General features: G+C 40.4%; 1 protein-coding gene across 3 annotated transcripts in view; it reads right to left on the minus strand.

Annotated features, from left to right (window-relative positions):
* Positions 1–611: 611 nt before the first annotated feature.
* Positions 612–22,012, minus strand: part of CLYBL (citramalyl-CoA lyase) — a 255,788-nt gene continuing 234,387 nt past the window's right edge. For all 3 annotated transcript variants that reach the window (XM_013053116.2, XM_004746085.3, XM_013053115.2), the window contains 2 exons: positions 19,066–19,190; positions 612–1,832 (listed from right to left, as the gene is read on the minus strand). In XM_013053116.2, coding sequence (XP_012908570.1) covers positions 1,737–1,832; positions 19,066–19,190 — 221 coding nt within the window. In that variant the 3' untranslated portion in view covers positions 612–1,736. The remainder of the gene's footprint in view (positions 1,833–19,065; positions 19,191–22,012) is intronic.

Here is a 22,012-nt window from a genome sequence, read left to right on the forward strand (position 1 = left end):
CAGCGGAGCACATCCCATAGCCTTTCAAGGGGATGATCTCCTCGAGGGATCCTCTCTTCAAAACAGCTTTACTAAGCCCGTTCAAGAGCTGTTGCCTCAGATCCCAGGTCTGGGATTATGAGATGGTGTTTCAAGAGTGTGCTTCTCCGGAACCGTCCTGCCTGGGTCCAGCTCCTTCCGCCTTCCTGTCAGAACTGAAGCATCCCCTGCCTCAGGGCACTGGGTGGGTGCCCCCCACCCAGGCAGGACGGTGTGTGGGCCTCTCTCACTCTGCTTGGGTTCCCAGGCGCCCTTCCTTTCGTGTATGCTTCAGCTCTACTTCCCTCTCGGCTTCCTGGAGGAACTGGAAGAGGCAGGGGCAGAGGAGACCCCTGGTTGGGCCATACAGTAGGGGCCATGGAAGAAATAAACAAGGGTGTAGGAGGATTGAAAAATTAAAATAAAAAAAAAAAACAACTGTTTTCTATTTACAAATTTAAATAAACAGAACAGCCTTCCCCGCGGTGTTTGTCTAAGAGTAGCAGCTTTGCTGCTGTGTAGGTCATGAAAAGGTTGGTGTAGAGTTTAAAACTTCCCATTCTGTTAATTTCTTAAAGAACAGTCGTCCAGAGTCTCAACACAAAAGCTCATGATTTAATGAGGAGCAGAAACAAAATCTCTGATTGTTGGTGTTTCAAATTTCATTGGCGTCCTCTGGCAAACACAAGTTGATCCTTCCCAGCTTCAATACCCTTTAGCCTTCGGTATAAGAGCACATGCTGAATAGGGAAGAATGGCTGGTTGTTATGTTTATTTACCCTTACTACAAGCTGGGTTAACCTCTTCAAAACAGCTTTACTAAGCCCGTTAACCACACCTCCCACATGACCTGCAGCAGCATCTCTAATGTGATGCAAATCTCGCAGGGGACCATATGCACCAGCTCTGCCGCATTGTGTCCTCTTAGAGGCTACAAGTTTATTGCTGAGGGGGCCCTGTCCCGGCCATACATTTACAGGGGGAAGTGGCCTCAATGGCAAAACAGTTAAATGGGGAAATTAAGGGAGAGAATGGATGGTCTTGTGTTTCTGCACATTTTTTTTTTTAATTGCTGGTGACTGTTCACCCAAAGCATTCACCCAGGATGAGGGATTTCATAGTTCTCACCTCCTGGTTCAAATGGGTGGAGGTTTCATTTTGGAAGGTGGTTAAGAGCAATCAGTTTTGAAGATTTACTTTCAGAAGTTATCTGAGACTTAACGTTTCTATGCTGTCTCTCGTGTTATCAGATTGATACTGAAATAAACAGAACCCCTTCATTTAACCACTATTTTTAAAGACTGGCCTTAAAATTATTTACAGTGTTGAGTAATGAACAATGTGGGAAACATCTAATGTGAGGAATGTGAAAGGAGCATACATATTTGAGAAAGATCTGTTTCATTAAAGACCTAACATGCCCCCAGCCCATCTCTCTCCACTGTTTTATCTCCCTGTGAAATCATAAGTGCATATTTGTAACACATTAATGAGTAATAAAGTCATAAGCTTGGAATCCAAAAGGAGGAAGTTCATTTTTAGAGGGATAACTGGCCAGTGAGATAACACACACACACAAAATTGTGATTAACATGAACTGTAAATGGGAGAAAGGTTCCAATCTGGCATACTAACAAGTTGCCTTGAGTATTATGGTTTGTCTTTAAGAAACCCACTGTATATGTTCAGCCCACCTGATGAGAGCTTCATTTAACAGATCATTTTTCCTTGATGGCTGTGGCAAGCGTAACAATGTTCTGAGCTTGCTTCAGTAATGGCATGTCGATCATGCTCCCTTGGAAAGTAAAGGCTCCCTGGAAAACAGAGAATACAAACTTCCTGAAAGAATGTTCAGAAATTATAGGCTTCCTTTCTGTGCACGCTTGTACAACAAGAACATTTTAGATTCTACCTGAATTATACTGACTTTCCTACCCAACTTTTGAGAAAGCCAAAGTAAATTACAGGGGAAAGATTTCTTTTTTCCTCCTAAAGAGGGCGGGGGGGAACCACCCTTCAGCATTTTAATGTAGGGGAAAAGCATCACACAGAAGGTATTTGGAAACCGTTTGTTTAACTCTTGAAATCAAGCAGAAAAAAACTACGGAAGGAAAATGCAAATATTTCCTTGTATAGCTTTTAAAATATGGCACAGAGCTTTAAAAATAGCAATATGCTCTGATAACCAGTTGTTGTTTGAAAAATAACTGTATGATCAGTTGAAAGGCAAAATGCTTCCTTCTTGTAACATAACTGAGGGGTAAGACTATCATGGGATGGGAAAATGTAAGGTAGGATTGTACTCAATAAAAAGAGATTTCTTTGTTGGTACAGATGTGCAGAAGAGGACTAGAATGATAAGGGACAAGAGCCTGTGACAAAGAAGTCACAGGTCTGTTGAATGGCGAATCTGGGAAGAATTTCTGAGATCTCATAGTTTATCCCCATTTTACAGATACATTTTCTTTTAAGCTTCCGCAAATACTTATTGAATGTGTATGTGACCTGGGTCCTGTTCTAGATGAGGAAACTGAGGCCCAGAGTAGTTAAGTGATTTTCCAAGGTCATGTGACTAGAGACGTTAGAGCTGGAATTAATACTTGGATATTGGAACCTCAACCCTTTATCGATCGGAAATCCCCATGTTAAGGTAACAAGGTAGTATCTTTTTTTTTTTATGATTTTTACTTATTTATTTGACAGAGATCACAAGTAGGCAGAGAGGCAGGCAGAGAAAGGTGGAAGTAGGCTCCCTGCTGAGTTGAGAGCCCGACGCAGGGCTCGATCCTAGGACCCCGGATCATGACCTGAGCCGAAGGCAGAGGCCTTAACCTACTGAGCCACCCAGGTGCCCCAACAAGGTAGTATCTTTACTGCTTCAGAGAAAGAAAAATTAACTGGACAGAAGGCAGTATGCCCAGAATCTTTAATGTCTGGTTATTTACATTCTTTTAATCACTTCTTCTTGCTTCTCCTTCCTTCCACCTGTTGGCAAGGATGCTGGCGGAGGGGAGCACTCATAATCCTTGCTGATGGTCCATCTGCACATACTGCCACTCATTTCTGATTTCACAAGTACCACCTCTCAACAGACAATGTTGTCATTACTCAAAAGTTCTGGGAGGGGTCTCCTGATCCCTCTGAAAACCCATGTCTCCCACAATTCCAAGAGTTACACACCAGATGGAGATTTTAAAAAGGTGGCAGGGAATCCTTAGCAATGACTTCGGAATTTATTTTTCAATCAAGAGAGATTTAAAAGCCACTGGGATTAGAGTTTTCACCAGTGGGTACCTAACCTTCTTGGCCTTAGAACGATAAATCTGGTTCATATGAATACTTGTGCCCGTCTAAAATCCTGTACCTGAAGTCATTTTCCAACCCTTTCATTTTTACTATTTATAGTTCTAGACTGACTTTTGTCTAATTTCATTCAGCCCAGAGTGAATTTTGGGCATCTCTGTGACCATGATGAATTTTATGAATTCAGTTAGAAGTTCCAAGGATGTTCTGTGGGTTAGCATAGCAGGTGAAATCAGGGCGGGGGATTCATGCCGTTTTACAAGGCAGTAGTCTGGATTCTTATTGGAGTAAATGATGAAGACCAAAGGCCTCCTGGTTATCCGCCCACCAAGTGGATTATGGCCCTGTAAAACAGCACATCTGTCCTGCCAAGGTTTAAATAATAGGCTGGAGAGATGAAATTAGAATAGATGCACATGAAATCAAAACAATGCAGAGAGAATCAAAATGAGGGCCTTGGGTTTATGCCACGTTTCCCAAATCTGCTTTGGGTTCCATGTGCACATCAAAGATGCAAAATATTTCATGGAGATCACTTCTTTCTTTTACAGCGGCAGATTTTGCTTCACTTCCTTCATTAAGCCTAAGCTGAAAAACAAAGTTCAGCATTTTTGTTTGTCTCCTTCATCTCTGCAGATCGAGGATCTTAGTGTTATGAATTAGACCGCCTAAGAGGAATAATCCTCCTGCTTTCACATATTGACCTGTAATATGGTTGGGGTTTTGAACGTAAGGATCTACATGTGAAATGTGAGTGGGGTCTGCTGGTCAGGATCTGGAAAAATGTAGTCTGTCAAATGTTACTTGGATTTGTGGGGAGGGTTTCAAACAGTCCTTAATGAATGACTAGAGATAGGTTTCCATTTTACAGCCCAGTGCTTTTCTGAGAAATTGGCACGCCATTTCAAAAAGTATAGAGACCCTCCATCAGTTTGAAGATTCAGACTATAATTTGGTTTAAAATGCCTTTAAATAGTAACTTATTCATAGTTAACTACCTTAACAACCAGGACTACAACAATAATAATAGCTATAATTTTTTGAGCAGTTGCTAGATCAGGGACTGCGCCAGAGACTTGACACGCTTTATTTCATGTAATGCTCATAACCACACTGGGAAGTAGATACTATTATGCAACCCTATTAAAAATTTCTTTAAAGAAATCCTTTTTAGGGCGCCTGGGTGGCTCAGTTGGTTAAGCGAATGCCTTCAGCTCAGGTCGTGATCCTGGAGTGTCAGGATCGGGTCCCACATTGGACTCGCTGCTCGGTGGGGAGTCTGCTTCTCCCTCTGACCCTCTCCCCACTCATGCTTTCTCACTCCCTCTCTCTCAAGTAAATAAATAAAATCTTAAAAAAAAAAAAAGAAATTCTTTTTAGTTGTGGCAAGAACACATAAAATTTATCACCTTAACCACTTTGAAATGTACACTTTAGTAATGTTAATATATTTGCATTGTTGTGCAACAGATCTCCAGAAATTTTTCATTCTGCAGAACTGAAACTCTGTACCCATTAAACAACTTAGTCCTAACCCCCTCTCTGGAAGCCCCTGGCACCCACCGTTCTATTTTCCTCCTGGCACCCACCGTTCTATTTTCCTTCTGTTAAGTTGTGTATCTATCCCCATCTTCTAACTGAGGGAACTGGGGCACAAAGAACTTAAGAAACTTACACATGCCTGCCCTGTAGCTACTGAGTATAGAACTGGGATACAAGCTAGCTCTAGCTGATCCAAACAAAGGGTGTGTTCCAGGCTTATACTCTAGGCTTATAGATTGAAAAGTGTGTTTTGTTTTGTTTGAAGATTTTATTTATTTGAGACACACACACACACACACACACACACACACACACAGCATGAGCAGGGGGAGAGGCCAAGGGAAAGGGAGAAACAGATTCCCCGCTGAGCACAGAGCCTGATGCAGGGCTCATTCCCAGGACCCTGGGGATCATGACCTGAGCCGAAGGCAGATGCTTAACCAACTGAGCCACTCAGGCGCCCCTAGATTGAACACTGTTTTCTAAGTGGGTTTCCTGACCAATTGCATCAGAATCATCTGAGGGGGGCCGCGGGGGACGTAGCTTGTTAAAATGCATACAAGGCCCCATCCTATATGGTTTGGTGCAGAAGGCTGGGGGTAGAGTTGGAATCATCTCAGGATTCCAAAGCACTTTCAGGTTGGAGCAGCTCTGTGTTTTAGCTCCCCTGCTTAAATAACAAGGTTGGGGCGCCTGGGTGGCTCAGTGGGTTAAAGCCTCTGCCTTCGGCTCAGGTCTGGGATCGAGCCCCGCATTGGGCTCTCTGCTCAGCGGGGAGCCTGTTTCCTCCTCTCTCTCTCTCTGCCTGCCTCTCTGCCTGCTTGTGAACTCTGTCAAATAAAATCTTTAAAAAAAAAAAAAAAAAGAAATAATAAGGTTGACTTTGATATGGATCCGACCTGATCCCTGCCCTCAAGGGGCAATGTGATGGAGGAGACAGGAAAGAAAAGCAGCAGGTGCCATAAAATGCAACAAAAATTAAAAAAAAAAAAAAAAAAAAAAAAGGCCAGCGTGATGAGCAGAGAGAGATCTGAGGGTCTGAAACAAGTGTCCGCATCCACTCAATCACTTTTGCCAGCTCGTACTGTTCACGTGGATATGATGATCCTGTGTACCCAGCACATATTGTGCATTTCCGGCTAGAGTTGCCGTGGAGTTCTGGACACAATGGGCTCTTATTCAACAGTTACCTATTGAGTTATTTGTTGTAGTAAATCATGGGTCAATCACTTGGCATATTTTACGATACACAGGTTTAGGGTTTCAGACTTCTCGAAGGTAATACTATCTTAGCATACATGTTATGCTAAGGATATAACCCATCGTAGCATGCATCTTATGCTAAGGGTAAGACCATCTTAGCATGCATGTTATCTGTATAGCAAAGAAACACTTCCTCTTAGGCTAGGGTTTTTCTAATGACTCCCTTATTGTCCTGTTGGTAAGACAAGCATTGAGGTTACAGGAGCTCTGCCAGACCCGGAAGTTCTTCGCTGGGGTGAATCTGACTTAGAGTTCAAGTTTATTACAGCAAAAGTAATGATGTCAGTGGTGGCGGTGGTAACAGTCATCACCCGTAGGAAACATTTAGAGGAAATATTGATATATTTTGCATTTCTGGCACTTAATACTTGTGAATTTTTTCTTTACTAAAAGGGTAATTTACTAGAAATACAAATTTATCTAATTCTTTCCCTACTCACTTCAGTTTTCAAATAAGGTCTCTGAGCACTCGGGGGATTCTCTCTGGCGTTCCGGAGATGGTGGGGCTCTGCTGCACAAATGATGACATCTGAGTAGAGCTGTCACAGCCCTTCTCTTGGAGGGTGACACTCCTCTTATAGGACTCTAAGCCTAATGCCCAGGGAAATATTTGCCTCACAGCAGTTCCTGGTGAATTCCTCAAACTTTTGTCAGCACTGGCCATTACGAAATTTCTCTTCAGGATCTTGGTTGTGTCCTTTGTTTGCTCAAATCTTGTAGGCCCAGCATGGCCGGTGATGAGCTCTTCCTTAGAAAATCAGCCTCTCTTCCCTACTCCTCCGAAAGGGGGTAGGATGATACTCTACTGAGGTATCCTAATGGGACACCTTCATTCTTCTTTCTTTCCCATTTTTCATCCTATCACATGGGGAGCCCTTGGACAGGCCCTAGGATAGCCCTCGGTCGCCGCATGATTTGGTTATGACATTCCTTTTAAGGATGTGAGTTTGGGTACCAGGCACCCGCAGCTCAGTGGGGAGGTCTCTCGGAGAAACTGCTGGGATGCTGACTGGGGAGTTGCACCTTCCTCATTGGGATCTTGTGATCTTTCTCAACACTGGATAGGATCATTCATTTGCTTAAGCCTGGCTTTGGCTCCCTTTGGACTTACAAAATCAAGTGCAAGAGGTGCCTGGGTGTGTCAGACGGTTAAGCCTCTGCTTTCAGTTCAGGTCATGATCCCAGGGTCCTGGGACTGAGCCCCGTGTTAGGTTCTCTGCTCCACTGAGAGCCTGCTTCTCCCTCTGCCTGTAGCTCCCCCTGCTTGTGCTCTCTCTCTCCCTGTTAAATAAATAAATAAAATCTTAAAAAACAAAAAAAATCAGGTGCAATCTCCTTAGCAGGGATCCCAGGCCTCCCCACGAAGAGACGAGACGCTTCCTGGGCTTTCAGCCTTGTCTCCTGCCAGTCCACCACACCCACACCCACACACACGCTTCTGTACCTCTCCCATATGCTCTGTTCTCTGCTCTCAAGGACATTTCCCTGTCTGTCCTGTAAACTCCTCATCCTTCAAAATGTCAGAAGATGCCAGGTCTATGAAGTGTTACTAAACTTCTCTGATAGGGCTAATTTCTTCTTCCTTTTTTCTTTTCTTTCCCTTCCTGCCCCGCTCCCTCCCTCTCTCTTTCTTTCTTGTAAACTCTGTGCCTAATATGGGGCTCGAACTCATGAACCTGGGATCAAGAGTCACATGCTCAGGGTGCCTGACTGGCTCAGTTGGTAGAGCATGGAACTTTTTTTTAAAAAAGATTTTATTTATTTATTTGACAGGCAGAGATCACAAGCAGGCAGAGAGGCAGGCAGAGAGAGAGGGAGAGAGGGGGAAGCAGGCTCCCTGCTGAGCAGAGAGCCCGACAGATACTCAATCCCAGGACCCTGAGATCATGACCTGAGCCGAAGATAGAAGCTTGACCCACTGAGCCACCCAGGCGCCCCGAGCATGCAACTCTTAATCCTGGGGTTGTGAGCTCAAGCCCCACATTAGGCATCGAGTTTACTTTAAAAAAAAAAAAAAAGAGTCACATGCTCTGCTGACTGAGCCAGACAGGCACCCCTCTTCTTCCTTTCTCTGTACAGCCTCCCATTACGGCCCTTGTCCCACTGCCTTGTAATGATTTATTTACACTGCTGTCTTTCTCACTAAGCTGTGAGACTCTTGAGGGTCATCAAAATGGAGATGGTTTGGCCAGAGAAGGGCTTTGAGGAACAGTTACATTTAAAGTCAGGTTTAGAAGGTCAAAGACGCCAAAGGAACAAGAGAGGGGCGGGGGATATTGGGAACACCACATAGACACATACCAATGGGGTTGACTTTCGCTGTTCTGCAAGAGCCCTCCGTGCCTCTGGTCACCAGTGATTCAATAGATCCAGCTAAATGAGGGATGACGGTATGAGATACCGCATCTGTCTATGGCTGAATGGGATTCTCTAGGATCTACAGAAGGGAGCCTGATCCAGCCTTTATTAATATGGATGATTGCTGGTTCTGATCCTCAGTAGCTGCTTGACTCTCCTTGTGCAGGAACGACTTAGCTTCTGCTTGATGAAGCTGGGCTGGAATCCCTCTGTTCTCACTGCATGCCCTGGTGGACCCAATACTTGCTCCTTCCTGCACCCTTAAGGGAAGAGGTTGAACCACTTTCTTTTATTCTGGGCATTCTCCCTCTGTCTAAGGGTGCTCTGGGGATCCAACAATGGGAGAGCTACGGCTGGCCTGGTCCAGCTTTGCTTCTGAGCGGGACTGTCATACGTGGGTACACATGGGCACTAGGGGGAGAGGGCTGAAGGTAGGGGAAGGATGTTCATTCTCCCTGGAGGAGGAAATACGGATTCCCTCAGCAACTAGAGCCTAGGCTCTAGTTAGCTATAGACCTCGGTAAGGCCTGGAATATTTATTTCCAAACTGAAAACTGGAGAGGTGCAATCTTATTAGGAAGACCCACTGCCCAAAAAAGAGATTCATCTAATAGTACTTTATGATTTTACAAAACATTTCAAAAATATTTTCTCACCTGCAAGAGGCAGGGCATGGAAATTTCTGTTTTACAGATGTAAGAACTAAACTTCAGATTTCATTAACCTTTTTAAAGGAACTTATGGGAAGGATAGGACTAGAATCTAAGGTTTATCACCCCAAATCCCACACTCTTCTCCCTATTTGGTGTACTCCAAAGTATGACTGGTAACAGTGCTACCTGAGATGGTTACAGAAAAATATCTAAATATAAAATTTTGGGGCACCTGGGGGGCTCAGTGGGTTAAGTGTCTGCCTTCAGCTCAGGTCATGATCCCAGGGTCCTGGGATCGAGCCCTGCATCAGGCTCCCTGTTCTGTGGGGAGCCTGCTTCTCCCCATCTCACTCCCCCTGCTTGTGTTCCTTCTCTCTATGTCAAATAAATAAGTAAAATCTTAAAAAGAAATAAAAAAGCTACCTTGCTGTTAAAAAAAAAAAAGAATATTTCTGAAGACTTGGGAAATAGAGAATGCATTTTTCTTATTTTAACACTTAGGTTGTAGTGATCATTTGAGAGGTATTTTAATAATATTTTGAATTAAAATTTAATAGCCAATTACTGCTGTAGCCAGAGGATTTCAAATGCTAATGTAGCTCTACATGAATTTCTACAAGTTCAACTGAAGCCGTTCCACACGGCCGGCAATTCACTCTGGGCTGATGTGTCATTACTACGAGCACTGAAATTCTGACAGATGATGTTCCATGGCCTTTGATGGAAAAGCCTTTTAAATGATTCCTAAGAATGTAATAGTTAGAATATCTGAATAGGGGTTGGTTTTGTACCAAACTGGGGAAAGCGGTGACAACTCAGGCCTGTTAAATAAACTGTTTGGGAAGGCCCCTCAGCCCCTGCCTCAGAAGGGGTTTGGGGTGTGGGGAATCCTGCAGCCTGGGAAGCCTGTCAGATTTATTTTCCAATTTCTGAAAGGTGAAAGAGCCTGGAGAAGCTCCCTTCTGATCCTTCCCATCTTTTCCCCTGTAGTTCTCGGACTATAAAAACTCACAGCACAGAACCATCAACGGGGGTATGAAAGGCAGGGCCCTGGTTTGGGGCAGTTCCACTGGCCAAGTCAGTAGCGGCCCAAGAGAACACCAAGGATCACCTGTCCAAGCAGCCCCTCTGTGACTTTCCACCCAACAGAATAGGCAACTCGCTAGGATGGGCGTTCTGAGGTCTTCTGTAGCTTGCGGCTGAAACAAAGAGAAAGGGTCTTGCTTCTCCAGGTTCTTCCATTTAAGGCACCTTGATGCAGAGGTCAGGAATATGGGCTCTAGAGGGCTTCCCCATCAAAGGCCACAGAACGTCATCTATCAGAATTTCAGTGCCCGTACTAATGACACAGCAGCCCAAGGTGAACTGTTGACCATGTGGAATGGCTTACCTCCTTGAATCCAAGCTCTGCTTTTTCCTAGTATGCGTGATCCCCAGCAAACAATGTTATACTTCCCTGAACCTCAGTTTCCTCACCTGTAAAATGGGGATGAAAATACCTCCCTTACAGAATTGTTGTGAGAATTAAAGAATGCATGCAATGGCCTGTCACAGAACAGGCTCTCAGTCCATGGGGAGTTGCAACTGCTACACTACCCTTGCTGTCACCACCGCTATGATTGTGTCCCCTGACACTGCTACCACGATCACTACCAGCGCTGTCACCTCTACCTGACTGCTGTCACCACCACCATGATCACTGTTGTTACTGCCAGTGCTAGTGTTAGCCAGCGAGGATTTAATTCCAGTTACCACAGAAAGGTGCAGTGAGAAGCACAGAATTTGAATTATAACAAGATTTTGTGATTTCAGAATAGCTTTAAGGGTTCTGAGGGACATCGACATTCTTCTTCTTTTTTAAAAATATTTTATTTATTTATTTGAGAGAGAGAGCGAGCGAGAGCACACGAATGTACAAGCAGGGGAAGCAGCAGGTAGAGGGAGAAGCAGGCTCCCAGCTGATCAGGGAGCCTGATGTGGGACTCAATCCCAGGACCCTGGGACTATGACCTGAGCTGAAGGTAGACACTTAACGACTGAGCCACCCAGGCGCCCCAGGACCATCAACATTCTTGAAGATGCAATGAGTAGAGGCTAACACATGCCTAAAGCTCCCTGCCCCCTCTAAACTATAGATCATAGATTGAATTGTCCCTTTAAGAAACTACACTCAGGCGCTATATATAATCTGACACAGCATCAGTATTTGAAGACAGATACGTTTAACAAAATTTAAAAGCTTAGACTATCAGCTGAGGAGATACCAATCAAATGCAGGTGATCTGAATGCAAGCATCACTTACAGTGCAGGGGGGATAAAACAGGAAGACAGCCTTTCCGGCACCAAGAGCAGGAGAAGGAAGACTACTAGCAAAGACACATGTCCTGACGCATTTATAAAAAGGAGGAAATTCCTTGGGATGTGGAAACTGAGTGAATGTACAATGACATTCATTAACATTTTGCTTTTTAAGAAGCAAGCATGAAATCATTTAGCTTTAGCTCTGCACAGGAAATAGAAACACTTGTGTTAACCGCTGGTAAGATTATTTGGGGGACTTCAACAACCGTTTTAGGATGTGGGGGCAGGCAAGGAAAGAAACAGTGGAAGGCTTGCGAGATGAACTTGGCAAGGAAGACGGAGGTGGCTGGACAGTAGGGAGGAGAGCAGAGGTGAATGTTGGGGTCAATTATGTTAATACGTGACCCATCCCGAGGTGTCCACTTGCCCAGATGGAGGATGTCAGTGGATCAGAGCCATCCTTACTTTACAAATGGACAGGGGGGACCAAAGGTGCCCTTGTTGCAAAAGTTCTTCTTGGAGGCCATGAAATGTAGGCTGCAAGATTTATCTTTAAAAATATACAAGCAGAATGATGAGAGAGGGACAGATAAGTCTTTATTTTAAACATCTTCTGCTAAGGGAATTTGGAAAAAATATGCCATGTGGAAAGCTACCTACTGAGGTGAAACAATCGGATTTATAAGCATCTTGCAATTTAAAGGCATTTCCACATTTGCTAGCATGTTAGATGTACTTAATTTTCCTTTTTTAAAAATAGCTTTCCTGAAGTATAATATGCATACCATAAAATTTGCCCATTGTTAAGTGTATAATTGGTTGATTTTTAGTAATCATAGAGAGTTCTGCAGCTCTCACCTTCCACTCAGATTTTCTTTAAACCAGAAATCTTATTTGAAAATATTTTTATTTTTAGCATCGAGTTAAATGTGTAAACATTTTTATTTAATTTAGAGTATTTCATGTCTAATTTAAGCTGGTATTGCCTATGAGAAAAGCACAGAATGTAAGTCATTTTAAAGCAGCTTGCAGCTAAGAGCGCTAATGGTAAATGTCTTCTATTTTATATACCATCGGCTTTTTCTTCCTGTAGAGAACACATCTAAATGAACGAACATTAGCTCAAAGTCACTTTAAATTTTAAAAATTTATTAAAATATAACCGATGAACAGTGATAAAATAACTGGTGAAATGTTTTTTTCACTTATTCTAGAAGGAAACAAAAGGTCAGTATGATATAAACTGTTAAAAGCAGAGCGAGTAATTTCCTTCTGACACTGTCAGAAATTCAGAAACCAGTTGGCCAAATAGTATTTACTAAATCCATATTGTATACCTATTTCTGTCCAAGATGCTGCGGGGAGGTATGTGATTCAGAAGACAGAATTCTTTACTCTCTAGGGTAGTGGTGAGAAATGTCCCTACTTTATTTTCATTCAGGCCCACTAATCTAAAATGGAAAAAAAAAAAAAAAAGAATTAAAGAAACTCTTGATTTACATTTTTTTAATAAAATAAAAATTCCATTTCCCTGCTTTTAATATAAAAAGCATTACAAAGTCTTTAATAAGTACAACAAGAAAAATTCAAAGAATGCTCTGAACTTCTTATAATCGGCTACAGGAGAGAAGGCAACGGATGGTGGTGGGGTGTGGAGATGACGTGGGGGGAGTAGATAAAGAGGAAACAGGTTAGAACTCATGGAAAGGAACGATTCATAGCCACACAGAGCAACACACCTCCAGACTCGCACACACAAAAAGGGAGAAATACCGTCCGAAGAAAAAACCGAGAGAAGATGCCCAAAGAGTAAAACCATCCTTTTATGGCCCTTGTTTGGATCTTGCTATGAAAGACACTGAAAGGCGCGGTGTTTTGCGCAACCACAGGTGCAAGTGAGACACGGGACATTGGGAACCTGTCCTTCGAGTGAGATGAAACGGAGCTGGGGGCTAGATGCGGCCTCTTTGCCAAAGGCTCCCAGTTTAGCTCGGAGAGTTTCCAATCTATGCGGGGAGATGGAACGGATGATGACTAATAAAACAGAGCAGGGTTTGCAGTCATCGGAGCCAAGAAGTCTTTCTGGGGCAGGTCAGAATTGAGAAGGAGGGCGCTGTGTGGGGAATCGCAGCAGGGAAATTTGGGAAGGCGCGCGAATACTCTGTGCTCTTTCGCTCCTCATCGCTTTCTGCTCATGCAAGAAAAAAAATGTATGACTAAGAGAAAGGTACTAATCCGAACTAACCAAATTCACATTTTGTTTGTGACTGAACAGTTTTAAGGCTCCATCTAGTTTTGGTCACTAGTGTGAGGTTCACGGAGACCCAAGTGAAACCACATTTACGCTAACTGTTCACATCTTTATATACAAAGTTGGCCCTGAACGCTGGTAGGGGCTCTCTCACCACCTTGGCCGTGAGTGGCCACAGGTAACTTCTAAACCCTTCTTGAGTCTCATTGTCTTAAGCTGTAAACTGAAAGGATTGAACTGAAAAATTTCTGAGATTTTATCCCAACTGAAAGAGTTATAATTGAGCAAAAAAAGGTCCTGAGAATATAAATCAGAATAGAAATACTTTGATTAAAATATCCCTAAGATCTTTATAAATTAAGGATGAAGCAAACAGCTTTAGAAAAGATCAGATTTAACCTACATATACAATTTCTTATCCTCTAGTACTGAACCATTTGCCACTAAAACTGTATGAAAATAGGATATATCGGCACTAGAACTGCATTGCCTTACTTTAAATGTTTAGAAATCTGTAGTTTATAGCTAATCAGATCAACCCCGACGTCCTCCTCACTGGCACTCTCAGCTTTGTAATGAATTTGACTTTTTAAAGTCATGGCATACAGTTCTAAAAATATTAAAGGAACAAGGAAATAAAGGGGGAAATGTAATAACCGAGCATCTCAAAAGTGGTGTTGTGCCCCTCAGTTTTCATTTTCACTAGAAATCACTCGGTTCTGATTTTAGTATTCCTGCTTACAAATAGGGGGGAAAGGCTGTGGGTGGTGGATGCGTGGGTGTGGGAGGGTCCATTGCTGTCTATTAGTGGAATCAACGCTTTCAGCCGACAAAGACAACAACCAAATCTTTAGATGGTTTATTTGATCTGCGTGAAAGAGTGGCAGTGGGATTTCTGGCACTTGAATAAGCGGAAACAATATTTTTGGCTAGAGAGATTTCTGAGTTCTCTCAGGGAGCCTTCTAGAAGGCCATCTGGCCCAAACAGTATTTCTTTTGTAAAGCCCTGCATTTGGAAACATAAATGAAAGGTGTATGAGCGGCAATCAGATACCTATGAAAATAATTTGCTTTCAATACTTGGAGGGGTGGTTATTATCCTTTGTAATTCTCTAGATGAAAAGACTTCCATTAGGGAAAAAAGCCCCTCTTTCTTTATTAAGATATAAATTCCCAGTTTATGTTCCAGTAGAGGATTTGCTTATTAATGTAAACTTATTAATTTGCTCTACGGTTTTCTCACGAGTGAAATTAGAAGGTTTCAGTGATATTTACAGTTGTTATGTCAAGTAGTGACCTTGTTTTTTGACCTCTATAATTTTTAATTGAACCTAGATTTTAAAGATGAACATTTCCTGGTCTTTGGTTTTTTAGCTAGCTTGTGAAGCTGTAACAAATGAAAAATGTTGAAAAAGTAAAACGAGATCCAAATGATAATGATATGAGTAAAACTGAAAATGAAGCAAAGCTGTATTTGTAATCAGATACTGCAAAAAACAGGAATATTCTAGCAAAGTACCTTTAAAATCTATCACATGTAATAAACTTTGCTATTCTTTCACATTTTTCTGTTAGTCTCCACATAGAAAGAAATGCTAAATTCTTATATTGAAATAATCTTAGGATTACTGATCAATCATTTTCTTTAGCTGTCATTTTTGCCAAGAAAAAATGAATACAAAAAGAGGAAAAAATGAGCACTGAGTTTTAATAGAAGCTTGAAAAAAAATACTGTATCATAATACATGAATGTATATATACTGCATAAATATTTTTATGTACTTCTATGTAAGTTATAGTTTCCACTGATACATATATATATTAATATTAACTAAATATTTGCTTGAGATGTTTTCCTTTCAGTTACCCAATTTTCCTACTATATACAATTTCAAGTTGATAAAAAAAGAACTGTAAAAATCCCATTTTTAAGAAGCAATACTAAATTCAGTTCTGAATGGAGAATTTACAAATAGTGGAATCATCACTGTTATGGAAAAGATGACATCAAAAATAAAATTAACCTCTAAGAAAACCTTCTATAGGTTTAAAATAAATCATATGGAAAGTGATTTATCCTGGCTGAAGTTCCTACCAAATAATTTGAAGCTAAAATTATTAATGACATGAAGGTTGTATCTCAAAATATATTTTTCTGGAAGGACTGGAGAAAAACACAAGTCTGACAAATATTGCAGATATATATATCTCACAACTGATGTCAGCTAAGTTTGACATATTTTAGCTTATGGGAATTAAAATAGGAGCATAGAGTATTGGAAATGTTTAAGATTTTTCCAACAGATTTTAACAAGAGAAGATGACCCTGAATCCCTAATGTCAATTGATAGCCTAATTCTTATTAGTGGGGACTGCTGTGCCAGGCAAAACGCTTTTTCCTGTAAATATCTATAGTTTCCTGAAACAAAGCAGTCACAAGTACCATTATCTGCCAAACAGTGACAGATTATATGAGCAGATTATTATTTCTTAATGTAAAGTACTTTTTAACCTGACATTAGACTAAAGGGCATCAGACTTTATTTCCTAAAAACTTCTAATATAAATGAAACAAAAAAAATTCTGTGACACCAAAGTTCTCGAATAATTAATCTACTTTGTGATCTAAATATTCCCACGAATTTTGTTATTTGGTAGGAACAGAAAAAAAGGTATAACATTTTTGATAATAATTACTGTTATTACAATATTGTTATTGTTATTATTATTACATGACTATACTAATTATTGTCACTATAGAAAACACAAAGCATTACCTGTGAACTTCAGCTAGACCTCTGGTCTTAGAGCAGAATATAATTTAAGATGGGAGCAGAAGAAGAGAAAAGAAAAAATATATAATTTTGCCTTCTTGGGTCATTTCTACTGAAAAACATTACTTGAATGAAATTTTCATCGGAGGGGAACAAAGGTCTTTTGGAAATTTGTAACTGTCTCACTAGGACACAAACTATCAGTTTACCATCATTGACTGAGTCACCTGTGCTTTAGACAAAGTATCCGAGGGTGTATGTTTTCATCAGCGATTCACAATTGAAATAAAACAGATTAGATGTTTGTTGGAAGCAATACTTTATACAATTGAGCAACCTATTTATACTAAATCTTTACAAACAGAACGCACATTATTTAAACCCCAAGACCCTTCAAGACCCAGAGTCACCTACCTGCAGACCCAATTTTTGTGACCAGCCAATTTATAGGCAAAGTGAAAGAAACATGCGAACTGGATAAAATAACCATATGTCCCCACTGGAAGCCCCATTACTTGAATCATTTAAACCTTGCTGGACAAAGCACCAGGAGAATTTGCTGTAGGAAACAAACCTACACCAATGGGGCAGGGAGGAAATGACCTAATGGTGAGTCTCCCTTCTGCTCTAATTTCTGTGGTTGTGTGTTAAGAAAAGCTGTCCTGCCACATTGTTGTGAAAGCTTATGCCCCAACAAGACAGCATTTCTTATTTAAAAAAAAAAGAAAAAAAAAAAAAGCCAGTTCTGAATTTAACATTTAAGTTGCCATCATCAAAAGGCAAGGGCATTTTGGAATAATTTTGTTTGGGAACACTTCTAAGATACAGTGGAAAAGTGTTTTTTCCTTCATTCAAGAACTTAAAAAATGCCAGCAAAAGAGTGTGATTCAATTCTACTTTGAATTTTGTTTGCTGGCTACCCAAAATTTACGGTAACCTCTTCCATACTCCTGCCTGCTTACGATGCTGAGTGGGATCCTTTGATGTTATTCAATGTGAAGCCCAGTATAGGCGGTTAATGGAGGCAGCGGTGGCCCAGATTGGAACACTGCTCAGTCTGCCATTTTGATGGCCCACATTCTGCCTCAGTTTATCATTTCAATCGGAAGTATTTATCAGCTGACATAAGGAGAGGCAGAGAACATTTAGTGTGTGCGGAGGCACAGGTAGGACAGGTGAGTGGATGGAGTTATTTGCACATATGAATGAAAAAGTATATGGCTCTTTAGGTAAATAATGATGTGCCTTCGTGGAGGTGCTGGGTTTTGGAGTTTAGATACAGAAATGGACATTAAAACAATGTCATTTTCAAAACACATCACTGCAGTGCTTTTCTGACAGCCACTCCTGATTTAAAATGAAAGAATGCTATTTATTCAGAAATGAGTGTAAGTCCAAATGGGATGTTATCAATGTCACATATTCTGCCCTTTGATTTTAAGTGCCAGTTTGTGCAAAGACGAGCCTGTGAGTGTGTGAGGGTGAGCAGGTATGCAAGGTCAGAGCTGAAGGCAGGTATCTATAATGATGGGGAGGGAGTGACCCACTTTCTACTTTCCCAAGTTCTGCGATTTTCAGGTGTTTACACTGCCAGTGAAAAGTGCAAGTGACACTTCTCACATCGATGTCACCAGTTCACCATAGAAGCCAGTTTTGTCTCCCCCCCCCCCCCCCCGTAAGGGGCTGTTTAACGTTTAGAACCCTGGTAATGTTTCAGCATTCTTTCTTCCCCAAGACTTTGCATCGCAGGTATTAAAACTTCACTCCTTACGTCGGTAACTAGGCTGAGTTTAGATAGTACCTCTAGGATGGATTTATAAATGCAACTTTCCCTGTCCCCTTACAAAGAGGCGAACGGTATTACTGCAAATAACCTTTAAGATAATTAACTGACAATGCTGCAACTAGCATAAAATCTTCCTTCAGGCGACACCTAATTTAAGTGTTACTGGCACAAAGTGGAGACAGATTGCGCATCACCACTGCAATATTTACATAGCAGAAACCCACAGAGCAGGAAACGCGAGGCTCAATGATGCACTAAATTAGGAACAACCGTACTCCAGTGTTAATTTGCTCTCCATTCTATCCAAATCTCAGGTCCAGAAATTGGTACAAACACATACACAGCCTCCCACTCTTAAATGATTAAACCGGAGGAGCTTTTTGTTACATTTTTGCCCCCGAATTAAAATAACTTGAAAATTTATTTCCTCTCTCCACAAGAACCATTTGATCAAACTGTGTTTATTTCATTACAACTTGCATTCGCTTTGATCTAAAATTATTTTCATATGAATGCTGCATTGGAGTCTATAGAGAAAAACTAAACAGACTTCTATTTTCTCAAAGGTTTGCCAGAAAAGTTTATGAAAAGAAAAAGCTATAGAGTGACTTGAAGGCCAGGTAGTAAAATATTCAGAAACATGGAAGGGCAAATTTACCTTAAGTGAATTTCTCCCTGATGAATGTTGTCCTCCCCCAACTTCCCCCTCACAACGCAATGAGTTTTTGAAACGACTCAAACGATATCTAGTTTCTATTTTTCCCTCACAGTATTTTAAACACCAGTTTCACCCAAGGTATTAACAAAACATTTACCTTTCCTAATTGTTGATGTTCTTTAAAGGCAGCGATCAGTTCTTCAGCCCACTTCATTTTTTCAGGGGAAGGAGAAAACTGTTCCTGTACCACGGCAATTTGGTTAGGGTGTATCACCTGCTTACCTACAAGAAGATTAATAACACCGGAAACACGAAACAACAAACAGATGTTCAAACAAAATGTCTCAACCACGAAAGCCTCCTAATGCTTCACAGACTGTATGTAAAATAACTAATTATTGTAGAACTTTTTAAAAAAGAAAGTAACTGCAATCTGGCAGGCTTTTCCAGAATACCACATAAGAAACACAGAAGAATGGGAGTAATTGTGTTTCTGATCCTATAGAAATGCCACCTTAGTGCAGATAATCTCTCATTTTTAGTTACAGGTGGGTTGACTAGGCAGCTCCTTGGCTAATCCTCTGGCTGGATTTAAAGGATAAGATCTGCACATTAGAGTGATTATTTTGAGTTAAAGTACAAAAAAATTATATGTTAACTCTTTCAAATTTTACAAGTTGTCTTTTGCTTCTTTTGTACCATTATCCCACCTGCCATGGTTTCTTTTAGAAGCGGTCTGTTGGTTTTCATGAAGCTTAGAGAAACAGATGTTACAACTATATTAATATCAAATAGTGTATATAATCATAATATATTTAACTTTCTTTCTATAAGACAAATACAGTGTGTCATTTCTAACTACTGACAGAAAGTTGGATTTCAATGAAAAAATTTTACTCAGTACAGTGAAACAGAAGGCAGATTTGAACACAGTGGTCTCTAGATTACTTCATTTCAGAATGTTTAAATAAAAAAGTTACTGAAAGTTTCTCTACCCCAAAACATATCCGGGTTTTCCCTTTTTTCTTGTAGAATGAAGACTGAATATTTCCCTCTTATACAGATATTTAGATTCCCCAGAAGAAAGCTTATCTCTGTAGTGAGAAGCTTTCTGCTGCTTTTCGGAGTTTAAGATCCTAAGGAAAAACACTACACAAACATAGGACTCACAGGCTTCTGTGAAATCGTGCCGTCATTAAAAGAAACAATTTAACAATCGGGGAAGTGTAAAATTGAATCAGGTCATTAATAAAATACAACATAATTTAATGTTATAATAATGATGAGATTATATTTTATCAAATGATAAAATTATGGACATATTTCGTTCTTTAAAAATGAATGTGCACTTAATGATAGTTTGCTCTCCTAGATATATTTGTCCATATATCAATTTGCTTTGCTTCTGAAATAGTTTTAACATTTAGCCAGTACGAATTACACCCTTGGTGTTTTAGAAAAGATCAATTCCTGTTACCGTCATTATTCTACTGAGTAGGAAAAAACCCCAATATGTGTAAAAAAAAATTTGAGTATTTCACGCAAAAGAGTTTAAATGGATAAATATAGCAATATCTTTTCTTACAGTAGCATGATTAGAACACCTTCCCCTTGCTGTTATTTGATTCCAATCTGTCAGCATACTAATAAAACATTAAAACCTTATACAAATAAAGATGCTTTACAGTATTTGAGGAATCGTGCTCATTTCGGTGGCACATATACTAAAACTGAGGCATCATTTCAGGGAACAAATAATATCAGTGAAGACAAACGAGAGCTTTTTTCAATAGTAGGGGCTGCAATTACATTTAAGTCATCTCATAGTTGTTTACAATATTATTAATAAAGGATGTCAGTTCTGGTAGTCATTTTGTACTAATTGTTAGACCTGAATTTTATAATTTATGTACATAATTTACATAGATGTATAAAAAGCCAGATTTCACGGGAACATCTTGGTACAGACACTATGACTTGAGGAGCGAAACATAAACCATCTAGAAATACTAGGAAAGCACTGAGGGCTGCAAGTACCCGTATTTTGGTAGTGAGGCTAATTTTAGGATATGTGGTAAGTTTTAGAAATTTATGAACATCCATGTACGAAGTTTTCTGTGGCTGATTCTTGTGTATCCCAACAACAGAATGTCAGACTTTAATGTCTATGTGGGAGTGAAGCAAATATTTTATACAGAAGGGCTGTTATTGGCAAGTTACTGAGGGTGCAAAATTGGAAGACATTAAAATTTATGACCATGAAATCCTTTTTACAGTACCACTTGATATATCGTGCTTTAAATCAATACCTGTCAAGTCTTTTAGGTGACTGTATGATGGTGTCATTTTTGTCTTCTACAAAAGACTGCAAAAAAGAAGAAAACCTATAGGGCTTCAAATTTATCATCTTTCTTCTCAGCATGCAGTGATGACCAAGTCAGCTGTTGAAGCTTTATTCCAAGATTTAGTTTTGCTTTCTTTTTAGAAAAATAATTCCTAATGTTAATAGCCACTTGTATGGCCAATGCATTGATTTAAAACCAATCCACATGGGCTGTGGCCCTGTGAAATAATGACCAGAGAACAGAAACCATAATGCGCTATTTGATGCATGGCTAACTTTTAAAAAACTACAACTCATTAAAAAAAAATGTATTAATTTTTAAAAGTAGAGAAAATCCTTATGCATAGACTAAGTGCTGCTTATCAGTGTTAGGGGTAACACGATACTTTCATTAGATGTTAAAACTTCCAACCACCTGCTTCAGAGTGGGTGCGTATTTCTTCTTCCCTCCATGCTTTCCTCCCTGCTTGTGCAGAGCCCAAGTTATGGCAATTAAATGACAAATAATTAGGACAAACAGATCACAACTGGATCTAAAATAATCAAAGCCCTTATTGTTTCAAAATACTACAAATAATCTCATATCTTATTACCAGACTAATTCCCTTTTACTGGTATATAGAAATATAATTGGGACAACAAAGACCTTTCTAAAAATTGCAAAATGGTTATGAAGTATAGCTCCCTACTTTACTGACTTGTTCACTTGAATATATAATGGGCACTGTACCCTCTGTGCCTCCCCACTCTCCCCCTGCTT

The sequence above is a fragment of the Mustela putorius genome, unplaced genomic scaffold (assembly GCF_011764305.1).
Source record: "Mustela putorius furo isolate JIRA1106 unplaced genomic scaffold, ASM1176430v1.1 tig00000551_pilon_pilon_pilon, whole genome shotgun sequence".
NCBI lineage: Eukaryota > Metazoa > Chordata > Mammalia > Carnivora > Mustelidae > Mustela > Mustela putorius.